At 37.0% G+C, this 12,623-nt stretch overlaps 2 protein-coding genes across 2 annotated transcripts; both read right to left on the reverse strand.

Moving 5' to 3' along the window:
- Positions 1-828: 828 nt before the first annotated feature.
- LOC143617214 (uncharacterized) lies at positions 829-1,212 on the reverse strand. Its single transcript, XM_077089846.1, has one exon. It carries the CDS (start codon positions 1,210-1,212, stop codon positions 829-831), a length of 384 nt encoding a protein of 127 aa, XP_076945961.1.
- Positions 1,213-5,195: 3,983 nt separating this feature from the next.
- Positions 5,196-12,415, reverse strand: LOC143616922 (phosphoenolpyruvate carboxylase 2-like). Its single transcript, XM_077089621.1, has 10 exons — positions 12,245-12,415; positions 10,754-11,145; positions 10,572-10,656; positions 9,892-10,114; positions 9,234-9,337; positions 8,956-9,043; positions 8,709-8,863; positions 7,138-8,136; positions 6,134-6,520; positions 5,196-5,574 (listed from the first exon to the last, which is right to left on the reverse strand). The coding sequence occupies exons 1-10, from the start codon at positions 12,413-12,415 to the stop codon at positions 5,278-5,280; spliced, it is 2,901 nt and encodes a 966-aa protein (XP_076945736.1). The 3' UTR covers positions 5,196-5,277.
- Positions 12,416-12,623: the final 208 nt, after the last annotated feature.

The raw sequence follows: 12,623 nt of genomic DNA on the forward strand, positions 1-12,623 counted from the left end.
CCTCCGTTAAAAAATACTTAACGTCGTTATGTTTTTTCCCTAGTTTCAAAACAATGTTTTAGGGCTTTTGATCGGAAGAACGATACGAGTCGACCGATGTAAAACTTATTTCGAAACGGTGATTCAAATGGCTTGATTTTTGTTAATTGAAAATTCAAGCACCCGAATTGAAACATTGTTTTGTCGTTTGGATCACCATTTCAAGATAAGTTTTACATCGGTCGACTCGTATTGTTCTTCCGATCAAAAGCCCTAAAACATCGGTTGAAACTAGGGAAAAAACATAACGACGTTAAGTATTTTTTAACAGAGGACCAGTGAGACAAAAATAGTTAAAAGGTGGGACCCACTAGCTAGTTTATTCTGTTAAACCAGTTCGTTACTTATACAGACACAACTAAGTAACCCACTAGCCAACTACTAACATGACACAACAGTCCTCACACTTACAACTATTTCAGAAATGACCCAAACTATAGAATCAGTACTTGACACATTAAGTCCCTGTAGTTATACTTGTAACATAACTTCCCCTCTTGAAGAAATTCTTGTCCTCAAGAATTGAATTGGGGAAATCGTAGTTTGAATTCAGCAGCATCTTCCCATGTAGCCTCAGCCAACGGTAAAAGACTCCCAGTGTACTAACCATCTTGTTCTGCTTGCGAATCACACGATGATCAACAATTGCCCTTGGTTGATACAACAATCTTGAATCTTCTGGAATGGGTTTGACGGTTAAATTGGATCCCTGAGCACGTTTCAACAGTGACACATGAAAGACTTGGTGAATTGGGAGTTTGCCGGCAGGTCCAATTTGTACCCATCTTTTCAATAACCATGTATGGACCATGGATCCAATTTAGAATATTTATGTTTCCTAATTAATGATTGCACATAGGGTTGCAGCTTCAAATAAACATAATCACCCAATTTGAACTGTCTTTCTGAGCTGTTAGTATCCGCATATTGTTTCATTCGGTTTCTTGCAGCTTGTAGGCTCACTTTTAACTTTTGAATCATAAGCTCTCTATCTTTATGCATAGTCTCCACATCTGCTACTTGAGTGTCATTAGGTATAAAAGGAATGTGAATAGGTGGTGGATACCCATATAAAGCTTCAAAAGGAGTCATTTTTATGGCTAAATGAAAAGTGGTGTTGTACCACCACTCCGCCAGTGGTAGCCATTTTACCCAATGCATAGGTACATCCATAGTCATACTTCTCAAATAGGATTCCAAACACCTATTTAGGACTTCTGTTTGTCCATCACTCTGGGGATGATAGGCAGTAGATAGAGACAATTTTATCCCCTGCAGTCTAATAAATTCTTGCCAAAACTTACTCAAGAAAATAGGATCTCTGTCAGATACTATAGTCACTGGATTGCCATGTAACTTGAAGATCTGATCTAAGAAAACCTGAGCCAATTGAGATGTTGAGAATGGGTGTGTTAGTGGAATAAAATGACCATATTTGGTCAATCTATCTACCACAACAAAGATAGTGTCTTTACACTGGAATTTAGGTAAACCACTTATGAAATCCATAGAAATATCACTGAAGACATGATCAGGAATGGGTACTGGTTGTAATATACCAGGATATGATATGGTTTCTTTGACAAACTGCACACTCTTTCACAAAAGTGTGAACATCCTTAGAACACCCTTTCCAATAGCATAAAGTAGTGAGTTTTTTAAGAGTAGGATAAGAACCTGAATGTCCTCCTACTGCAGAGGCATGACATAATTGCATAATGTCAGTTCTTAATGAAGTATCTTTTCCTACATACAATTTTCCTTTTCTTGTTAAAAGCTGATTCTGCCATTGATAATGAGGAACTGCAATAACTTGTTCTATCTATTGTATTATTTCTTGCATTTTAGGATCAGAAACCCATGTAGCTTTAATTCTATCTAATAACAAAGGGTCAATAGAAATCATCCCCATAGTAAACAAAGCCATACCACTGACCCTTGATAAACCATCTGCAACCACATTTTCTGCCCCTTGCTTGTAAAATATTTCATAGGTATAACCCATGAGTTTATCCAACCATGTTTGTTGTAAAGGAGTAGTTATCTTTTGGGTGAGTAGGTACTTTAAGCTTTTCTGATCTGTCTTTATCACAAACTTCTTAGGCAACAAGTAATGATGCCATTGTTTGACTGCCATCAAAATAGCTAGTAGCTTTTTCTCATAAACAGACATCTTAATCTGTTTAGTAGACAAAGCCTTACTGATATGAGAAATGGGATGATTGTCTTGCATAAGGATAGCTCCTAGCCCTTTAGATGAAGCATCAGTCTCCACCACAAATTCTTTATCAAAGTCTGGTAATGCTAGCACAGGTGCAGTGGTTAGAGCATGCTTGAGCTGCTCAAATGAATATTGTGCTGACTCATTCCATTGAAAAGAATCCTTCTTTAAAAGATCAGTTAGAGGTTTGGCTAAAACCCCAAAAGATCTTATAAACCTCCTGTAATACCCTGCAAGACCCAAGAATCCCCTTAGCTGTTTAAGGGTTTGAGGACATGGCCATTGTTGGACTGCTAATATTTTGTTGGGATCTGTGGCTACCCCTCTACCAAAAATAATATGCCCAAATATTCTACCTTTAACCCTCCAAATGAACACTTTGACTTCTTAGCAAAGAGGGAATTGGCTCTTAAGCAGTGATAAGCCTTCTTCCAGATGTTTTAAATGTTGAACTGCATCAGCACTATAAATAAGAATGTCGTCAAAAAATACTAGAGTAAATTTCCTCATAGTACTTTTGAAGGTATCATTCATAAGTGACTGGAATGTGGCTGGAGCATTTGTGAGCCCAAAGGGCATCACCACAAACTCAAAGAGCCCCTAATGTGTTCGGAATGCAGTCTTGTGTATATCAGTCTTGGCCATTCTTATCTGGTGATAACGAGCTCTGAGATCCAATTTTGACAAGATAGTAGCATGTCCTAGTTCATCTAATAGTTCCTCAATGAGTGGAATAGGGTATCAGTTCTTAATGATAGCAGCATTTAACTGCCTATAGTCAACACAGAACCTCCAAGATCCATCTTTTTTTTTAACCAAAACAACAGGAGAGGCAAAAGCACTCTGACTATTTCTCACCACTCCTGATTCCACTAATTCCTGAGTCAAGGACTCAATAATATCTTTTTGTAGAGCAGGGTACCTATAAGCCTTCAAATTAATAGTTGCAGCCTCATCCTTAAGAGTAATCTTATGGTCACAAGATCTCTTAGGAGGTAATGTAGTGGGAATATCAAACACATCTTCATTTTTATGAAGTAAAGACAAAAGGGCAGAATTGTCTTTTACCTCAGAAACATTAGTTTCGTGTTGAAAAATACCAATGTGATGTGTTTGTAGGCTAAACAACTGAGCACTGGCTAGGCTGGTAGGTTGGTTCAGCAACCCTTGTAACTTTTTTGGAGAGCACCTGGTCATTGTATTAGAATCAATGGCTTTTAATTCAAAAAGTATGTCCCCCACCTTAATGGGCTCGAATTAAAACCGGAATTTCGAGATGAATTGAACGGCGATTGAACGGAATTAGTCACCGGAGCGTGTTCCGGTAAAACCGAATAGCTTTGATATCACTGATAGCTAACAGAATCAGAAAAGAATACAGATAGGAGAAATCATCAAATCTTAGCTAGTTTATTCTGTTACACCAGTTCGTTACTTATACAGACACAACTAAGTAACCCACTAACCAACTACTAACATGACACAATAGTCCTCACACTTACAACTATTACAGCAATGACCCAAACTATAGAATCAGTACTTGACACATTAAGTCCCTGTAGTTATACTTGTAACAATACCAAAGGTAAAAGGGTACAAAAGTAATAGTACATATTTTCTCTCTTCACATGCAAGTCACATGTCAATTCCCTATCATTTTAAAACGTCTATAACTTTATCATATGATATTAATTTCTAAAACAAAAATCACCATAATAACAAGCGTTTTTTTATCTTTAATATGAGTATGACTTTGTTATATAAAAATTAAAAAAAAAATTACGTCATTGTGTCTTTTCATCGTTTTGTCTATCTGTTTGTTATTGTGTTTTCTTCATCATTGTGTTTTTCAAATCATTTGTGTTTTTTTAAATGCTAATAATATGGTTGTGTAATAATAATACGTAAATATAATGATAAAATAACAATAAATTATCTAATACATAAAACACAATGATAAATACATATTACACAATTACATGAAACGTAACACACAATGATGAATTCATATAACACAATGACTTGAAACGTAAAACACAATGGTGAATACATATAACACAATGATCTGAAACGTAAAACACAATGGAAACTACATATTACATAATGACATGAACATGATACACAATGACTAAAACACAATTATTATAAGTAGTAAGACAAATGAGGAGCACAAAGACACAATGACGTAATCTTTGTTTTAATTGCTATCTTTAATATGAGTATCAATTGATAACATAATGACCAAAATCTATAACACAATGCATAGAAAACCCCAATTAAAAATCATTATGAACAACCAATAACACAATATAAAAAACTCACTATTTTTTTATACAAAAATATGGTACTCATATTGAAGATAAAAAAACACTTGTTATTATGGTGAAATTTTTTTAAAAAAATATTGTTGCATGAAAAAGTTATGGAAGTTTTAAAATGGTGGGAGAATTGACATGTGCCTTGCATGTGGAAAGACAAAGTCAACAAAAGTGGGTTATTACCTTTATGTCCTTTTCATCAATTTATTTTCTTAAATTAATCTCCACCATTCAAATATAAGATCAATGATTATATTCCTTCTCACCCTTCTCATTTTTGTTGTCCTTTATATTTTAACTTTAGCCTCTCCATTACACTTCAAATATAGGGTTCTTAATATTTGTAAGAATTCCTTCATTTTTTATGAATGCTGAGGTTTAAGAGTCCTTAAGTTCTTAGTTTAAGTTTGTTTTGATACAATCATTTTACAGTTTAGTTTTTGGACAATTTGACTCAATATCTAATATATATACTACATTATATTCCTAATTTTAACATAACCAAAATAGTTGTTAACTATACCCAATATCTAATATAACTTATTTCATAACTCAGTCAACTGCCATATAGGCGAATGATCAATCCAGAGGTACGTATCGTACGCAGGTTTCCACTTTATACATCACAATATACGTGTATACAAACAACTAAATAAAAGCATACATAGTAACGGGCTACGTAGCACGCAGAGTCACGGCTTAACCCGTGTTTTGCATTCCAGCCGCAATGCCCTTCATGGTTAATATAAGTGTGTCCTCCAGTCCGGGCCCGTAGTCACTTGCAGGGTTAAGCTTCACGAGCTCAGCAGCCGGTTTAGTTGATTCCATTATATCTTTGGATAAATGTGGCCTCACCTTTACGTCATAGCTAGGATCGCGTATCCTCTTTAACGTGTACGCCTGGAGAACGTTAAGTGTTGTGATGTAGGCGTCACGTAGTCTGAGTCTTTGCTTCAAGTAAGGATACCCTTCTAGCAAATGCTTGTGCCCAGCAATCTTACATAGTATAGTTGAAAAACAAATAGTTAGAAAAGTTTTTCTAAAGATGGTGAGATGGTCGGGTTGGGTAACAGTTCAAAATATTTCATTCATTAATATTAGTCGGGTTGGGTTGACCCGGAAACATTTTTTCTCCATTTTTAGAATTTGTAATAAATTGTTGACTGTGTTTAATAGAGGTGACAAAGAAATACCATGGTTAAAGATAACAGTTAACCTAGTAAACTGAACCACCTTATCCAGTAACTGAATTAACCGAACCATTTATAACTGAAACCGACTGGTTATGAAACTCTAAAGTTTAAAATAACGGTTATAAGTCCGGTTTTAGCCCATAGGCGAACTGACTCATGCACTCAAACAAGACTGTAAACAAGATTGTTATTAGAAAAAGCAATTTAGGAGTTGACCCGTTAGGCCCACTTGATTCGGTCCCTTAGCTGAATATTTTTATTTGACGCGTTTAGCTAAAACTAACCTGAATCGACCCATATTAAGTCAGATACCTTTAATTATTCAATCTGTAAAACCAAAGATTATGTGCAGTTTAAGTTACCAAGAGGAGAAGATGTTTAGTTTCTTCATAGTTGGCCCGCAGCTGCTCGCCAAATGGTAAGAGTTCTCGAGACACAAGTAGCTTATCATACAATGCGGCGATCCCCGGGTTCCCTTTGGCAAACACCATTTCAACTAAGTCAATAGTTACTCTACAGAAAGGCCATTCATTGTACATCGTTCTCATCATCTCGAGGTTCTTTGAGTCCTTTTCGATAGCATGCTTGAATGCAGCTCCAAAACCAAGCCAAACGGGAAGATGAAACCGTGTTTGAGTCCATGAAAATATCCACGGGATCGCTCTAAGTGATTCGATTCCACCACTCGGCTTTCGCTTTGATGGACGGCTACCGATGTTCATCCGACCGTATTCCAACTCAGGTGTTGCCTGCATTAGGGAAATGGGTCAAACGGGCCAAAACATAAATATTGTTAAAATGCATATAACCTCTAAAACCGATTTATGAAATGAAGTTATAGTTATCAACTTATGGGAAATGGGAAAAACGTTTGTAAATGGGCCTAACTGGCCCGGCCTTGCCCGTTTTGACCCATTTCACAACTCAGGTTTTGCTATTAGGAAATGAGCCAAACGAGCCAAAATATATTATAAGATTCAAAAAAGTTCGTAGACATGCCCAACTAGGCCAACCCATCTTGTTTTGACCCGTTTTCCAACTCCGCAGGTGTTGCCTGCATTAAGAAAACATGTCAAATGGGCAAAAATCTTAAATGTTGTTGAATCCAAAAAATGCCTCAACTAGCCCAGCCTGACCTGGTCCATTGGCCCGTTTCCCAACTCAGGTGTTGCTTGCATTAAAGAAACGGGCCAAATGGTCCAAAATCTAAATACTGTTAAATACAAAAAGCTCATAGACTGGCCCTGACCTGCCCGTTTTGACCCGTTTCCGAACCTCTTCGCCTGCCCATTTCCACCTTTACAGTATGCCATTATCTGTATGTTAGAACAAATAAATCAATAAATAGCGAGGTTAAGTATATTACGAGGCGGAAGTATTCGACAAATCGGGGCTGGTGAAAAACAATGGACCGATACTCATTAGTAGCAACAACCGCCAGCTCATCCATAAGTGCACGCCATTCAGGTTTAGGTGAGATAGGCGGATGCATCCCATGTTCAAGCGTAGCAGCAGTGAACCGTTGCAGTGTTCGGAAGCACAAATGCTCCTCCCCAAACGACTGCTCGATAACTTCACCTTGAACCGTAACCCGAAGGGACCCACAGATCGTGTCAGGTGGCTGTGACAATATAGCCAAATGGGTTGGGCCACCACCTCGGCCCACGGTCCCACCACGCCCGTGAAACATTGTGAGCTTTACTCCAAACTGTTTAGCCGTAAGCATTAGTTCCTCTTGGGCTTTATACAACTGCCAAGCAGCCGAGAACCGCCCAGCGTCTTTCCCAGAATCCGAGTACCCGATCATGACCTCGTGTTTACCGTTTATTCGGTTTTTATACCAGTCTATTGAAAAAAGGCGGGCCATGGCTGCGGGTGCAGCTTTAAGATCATCTAGCTTTTCGAATAGTGGTACGACTCTTAACGGGCTTTTGACGTGACACTCGCGTTGGAGAAGTTCAACCGCGAGTACATCAGATGGGCTGGTTGCCATTGAGATTACATAAGCACCAAAGTTGTCGGATGGGAGTTCCGATATGACCCGAAATGTGTCTAAAACATCGGACATTTCCCCGGTTTTGGGAAGATCGGGCCCGAATAACGGGCGCTTGCCTTTTAGTTGGGCTAAAAGCCATTCTTGTCTTTGTTCCTCTGACCAACTTCTATATGAACCAATTTCTAGATAGTTTGTAATATTGTCAATAACATCGGTGTGACGGTCGGATTCTTGGCGGATATCAAGTCTCACGAGTGAAAGTCCGAACGTGGAAACTTGACGGAGGAAGTCGAGAAGGCTTCCGTCTGCGATCGGGCGATCACCACATGCACATAGTGATCTGTAACAGAGCTCAAGAGGCTCAAGAAACTCCAAGAAAATGATGTACAAGCCTTTAGTATCTTAGAAAATCAAAAGATAAGTTAATATTAATGAAAATGATAAGAATTATTTTTTCACAAAGTATAGGGGACTTTTAGTCTAGCAAATTCGGTTGGGAGACTTTTTCGTGTGTTCTTACACGTCAAGGGGCTTTTATAAGTCAAAATTGTGTCAAGGCTATTTTGTGAAAAATCAGAAAGTATGTTGGTTTTTCAAAATATTAACCCTTGATTAAATAACCATTTGATTTTCACACGAAAGTATAACCCGATCAAAAGACGCCACGGAGAATATATCGCAAACGACGTGGTTTTGACCTTAAAATTGAAAATGGTGTGACAGATGGGATCATGAGACACATCACCCCTAAATAAAAAATAGTGTGATTTTGGGATAAGAAAGCTAAAATAATGCGACCATATTGTTTAACCAATGAGATTTTGGCACGTAAGCCCTAAAACTGTTTCCATTTTTTACTTTATATGTGACTTGTGACTATTTGACTGTCCATCCAATCAGTGTTGTGAAAAATATTGTTGTGTGTATTAAAACTTGCAGACCTGCTCAATGGTTGTGAAAGTCGTGTCCTCAGGAACATCAGACCCTCCGTTGGTCAACAACTGCCGAGCACGTTCACGCGTATGATACAGTTTATCCCTAACGTCACCAAGAATGATACGGTACGGCTCGTTTGGAGGAATCTGCTTCCAAAATTCTGGACCATGTGGACCAAATGCCAATGTTACAACAGTATACAAAAACATACTTTCTAATTTAAAAATGTACTTAATAAGTTATACAACATACCAATATAATGCTTCACATCACTCTTTGAGGTTTTATGCAATTCATCGGCACGTGTACGGAGTTCATCGTTACACCGCCACATAGAGAGCTGCAACAAGTGACAATATAACATAAAAGGGAAATAATTTAGGCCCGTTTATGTATGAATGGCTATACGGGCTATAATTTATTTGAAACGGGCCAAACATAAAAAATAGCTAAAGACGTAAACATGTTTTGACATGTTACCCGACCTGTAGTCAGATAATAACCGGGGGAAAAATAAACGAGTTCATTACCTCAAACATGAGATCCTCTATTTGAGAGAAGTAAAGATTTGCAGCCATCATCCGGGCCAGTAAACACACGTCCCTTGTAACTTCGGGAGTTACCCTTGGGTTTCCTGATTCATGAGAAGAGTTTTGTTTATACAATAGTAACCAAGTTTCTTAAAGGTCTTACTAAAGTCTCTCTTTGTTTTTTCCTCTAAATTCGCAGTTCTAAGTAATCTTTTTCATAAATGTTCATTTTAAAAAAATAAATAAATGAGAAAAATATATAAAACATGTATGAATTTTGGTTACAATTTAGTGATTATGTTTCTACAATTTGACTTAAATTTAGCAATTATGAAAATTGGTTATTTTAGAGTGATTTATTTTCTTCACCACTACTTCCTACTTCAAGTTAATTGAAAAAAAAAACTATCATTTAATATTAGTTAAGATTTATATATGTTTCATTAATCTCAATTATTTTTAAAAAAGTTAACATTTAAAAAAAAATACGTGAACTGGAACACACAATGAAAGTTGATGACTTTGGAAGAAAAAAATAACTTTGAGTGACTTTAGTGGAACACTTGTTTACTATTGGATGAAGTTTTCCTAGAATATATATATATATATATATATATATATATATATATATATATATATTTAAGTTAACGATAGTTACCATCGCGATCACCACCCATCCAAGAAGAGAACTGAATAAGGGGGGCATTATATGGAAGCCGTTCATGAATTCCAATATTCTTCAAAGCGGTATCAACACGACGTAAGAACTTTGGAACGCCTTTCCAAATCGTTTCATGGAAGTAACTCATTCCTGCTCTCATCTCATCTTGTGGAGTGGGAGTGGTTCTCCTGATTTCGTCAGTGTGAAATGCTGCCTGTATCTACAAAATCACACATGACCTTGGATCCTTATTCACACCAACTTCACGGTTTAGTCTAAAAGATTTGGATCACGAACCAGTGAACATGCTGATCAGGTTCGTTCATTGGATGAAGTGTTCATTCTTATAATTTTTGGAAAATATGTGTTATGTTTTAACTTAAACTTTCATGCAAAGTTTTCAAGTTAAAAAAGTAATGTGCATTAGGATTTATAGTTTAAACTTAACTCTTTTATACATATTTGAACTTTAATTTAAAATATATTTTTAAGTTAATGAGCCATGCTCTATGTCAACTTGTGAACTTGTGTGCAGTGTTTGGACTCATGCGTCTGACATGATTTTCAGGTTTATATAAAGGATTGCGGGTGTTAAACATTATACAAACATGAAAATCTTGTTAGACACGTGTAAGGCTTATATAACAAAACCGGAACATGCTGTTACATATATGTACCTCTCTCTGTAGAGCCTCGTCGAGCTCCTGTTTATCACTTGGAGTAATGTCTTTGGCATATAATTGAGTTAAGCAATTCCGAATTCTATAAAATGATTCAAGCAGTATATCTTGGCATTAGTATGTATACATTAAATTGCGTTAAACAGTTTCGGCCTTATGCTCTAGAACGAAATAAATACCTCCCATGTTTCTGAAGCAAAGACCGACGAATGGACTGAGTAGGATGCGCGGTGAGGACAATATCCACGGTTTGATTCTTCAACGAGTCAAAAACCTCTTGAGGGGTTTTCTTGAGTTGTCCCACGAGCCTCTTGAACGTCTCTTCGATGTTTGATTCGGTTGGTGCAGACGCCTCGTCGGCTAAATCGCCTCGTTTTGACTTGGTTCGCTGCCTATATGCGATTTGAACCTCTTCGGCTAAGTTGGCTAGATTAAGCATTTGGGAAAAAGACTTAGCCATAACAATTGAGTCTCCAGCATCCAAACTTGTGAGCACTCTCCCAAGTTCATCTAGTTTTGTGGGGTCCATGCTGGTCTCATATTCAGCTGCAAGTTCATAACAGTCTTGTACCTGCCCATAAATGCACACGTGCAAAAAACCAACATCAAATAGGTGGTAATGAGAAAGGTTTTTGTAGTGTTAGTTCCGTTCGGATTTTGGCTAAAACAGAACAAAACCTGAAATTCGGTTTTTGGATTTTTAAAAACAGTTTGATTTCGACTTTACCATTTGGGCTTCAAAATTGCGGGCCAGAAAAAAAGTTGGCCAAAAATAATGAATTTAGGTGTAAATTTTTTTTGTTAGTTAGTAACTTATTTGATTATTATATGTTTGGGCTAAAATATTTGGGTTAAATTATATATCAGATTAATATATATTATTTAAAATTCAAAATAAAAAATGAAAATCTAGAAGTTCGGTTCAATACTGTTTGGTTATTTTGGTTTTAATTACACGCAAACCAATGTAAGACCCAAAAGATCACGATTCAACCAACAATCAAGAACATAAAAAAGAAGAAGAACAACAAGGGATTAACCCGAAACACAAACTTTATTGATCGAAAACACACGATACAAATGTTTACATTGAGCATCTATTTATAGTTTTCCTTATGGCGGTTAATTAACCACCTCTGGCGGTTATAACTACCACGGCAGTTATATAACTAACTTTATGACCGCCTAATATTTATTTACATCAAGGCTCTCTAACTTCAAATGTTGCATAAAGCACCCTGAACTATACTTTGTACTAATCATAGAATTGCCCGCAACATTTTATCAAACTTGATCCACAGTTTAAGGCCACAACCAAAACCAAACTAAATTCAGTTTTTACAAAAACATAAAACCAAACTGTCAGTTTTTGGTTATATCAGTTTCATGCACACAACTATCTAGAAGGTATGCATGGTAAACATTGTAACTGCAATATACACAAATTAATTAATCTGGAGTTATCCTTTGTGGGTTTGGCTCCCAAACCTTAGTTTTGACTCGATCCGAATCGGTTTTGTTGTAAACCTTAGTTTGGACCACCACAGCAGCCGCAAACAACCCCCATGGTTGTGTAAATTTACTTGTTTTTGTCCAATCTTTTCTAACTAAAAAGGTCGGTTTAACAAGCTAGATGCCTAGATCAGTAACAAAATGTAGATATATGATACCGTTTGGCGTATATCCTCTCCATGCAAGTCGTGAAGAATATCAAGAAAGCGGTCCAACAAGAGCGCATCGTACTCGACCAACTTATCGTCATCGGACACTTTAGCCGGTGCCAACAGCCTCAGTTGTGCATCAATCGACCCCATCTTCTCCAACTTTCGACTTCCCATCATCTCATCAATCACGGAGGATGATATTACAGCCGAAGGCGATCACGGGGTAAGTGGTTGAAGTGACTTCAAATGAATCTCGTGATGGAGATTAGTACGTGTTGGTCTTCTTAAGGTATATGCATATGTCCCTTTACAGTGGAATCCTCGCGTTGCTTCTAAACAGTAGTATACTTGTATGATTCTAATAATTTTCAAATTTTGATATATT

Source organism: Bidens hawaiensis, unplaced genomic scaffold (genome assembly GCF_021521415.1).
Source record: "Bidens hawaiensis isolate Kalapana, Puna unplaced genomic scaffold, B.hawaiensis_p1.1 tig00002307_1, whole genome shotgun sequence".
Lineage (NCBI taxonomy): Eukaryota > Viridiplantae > Streptophyta > Magnoliopsida > Asterales > Asteraceae > Bidens > Bidens hawaiensis.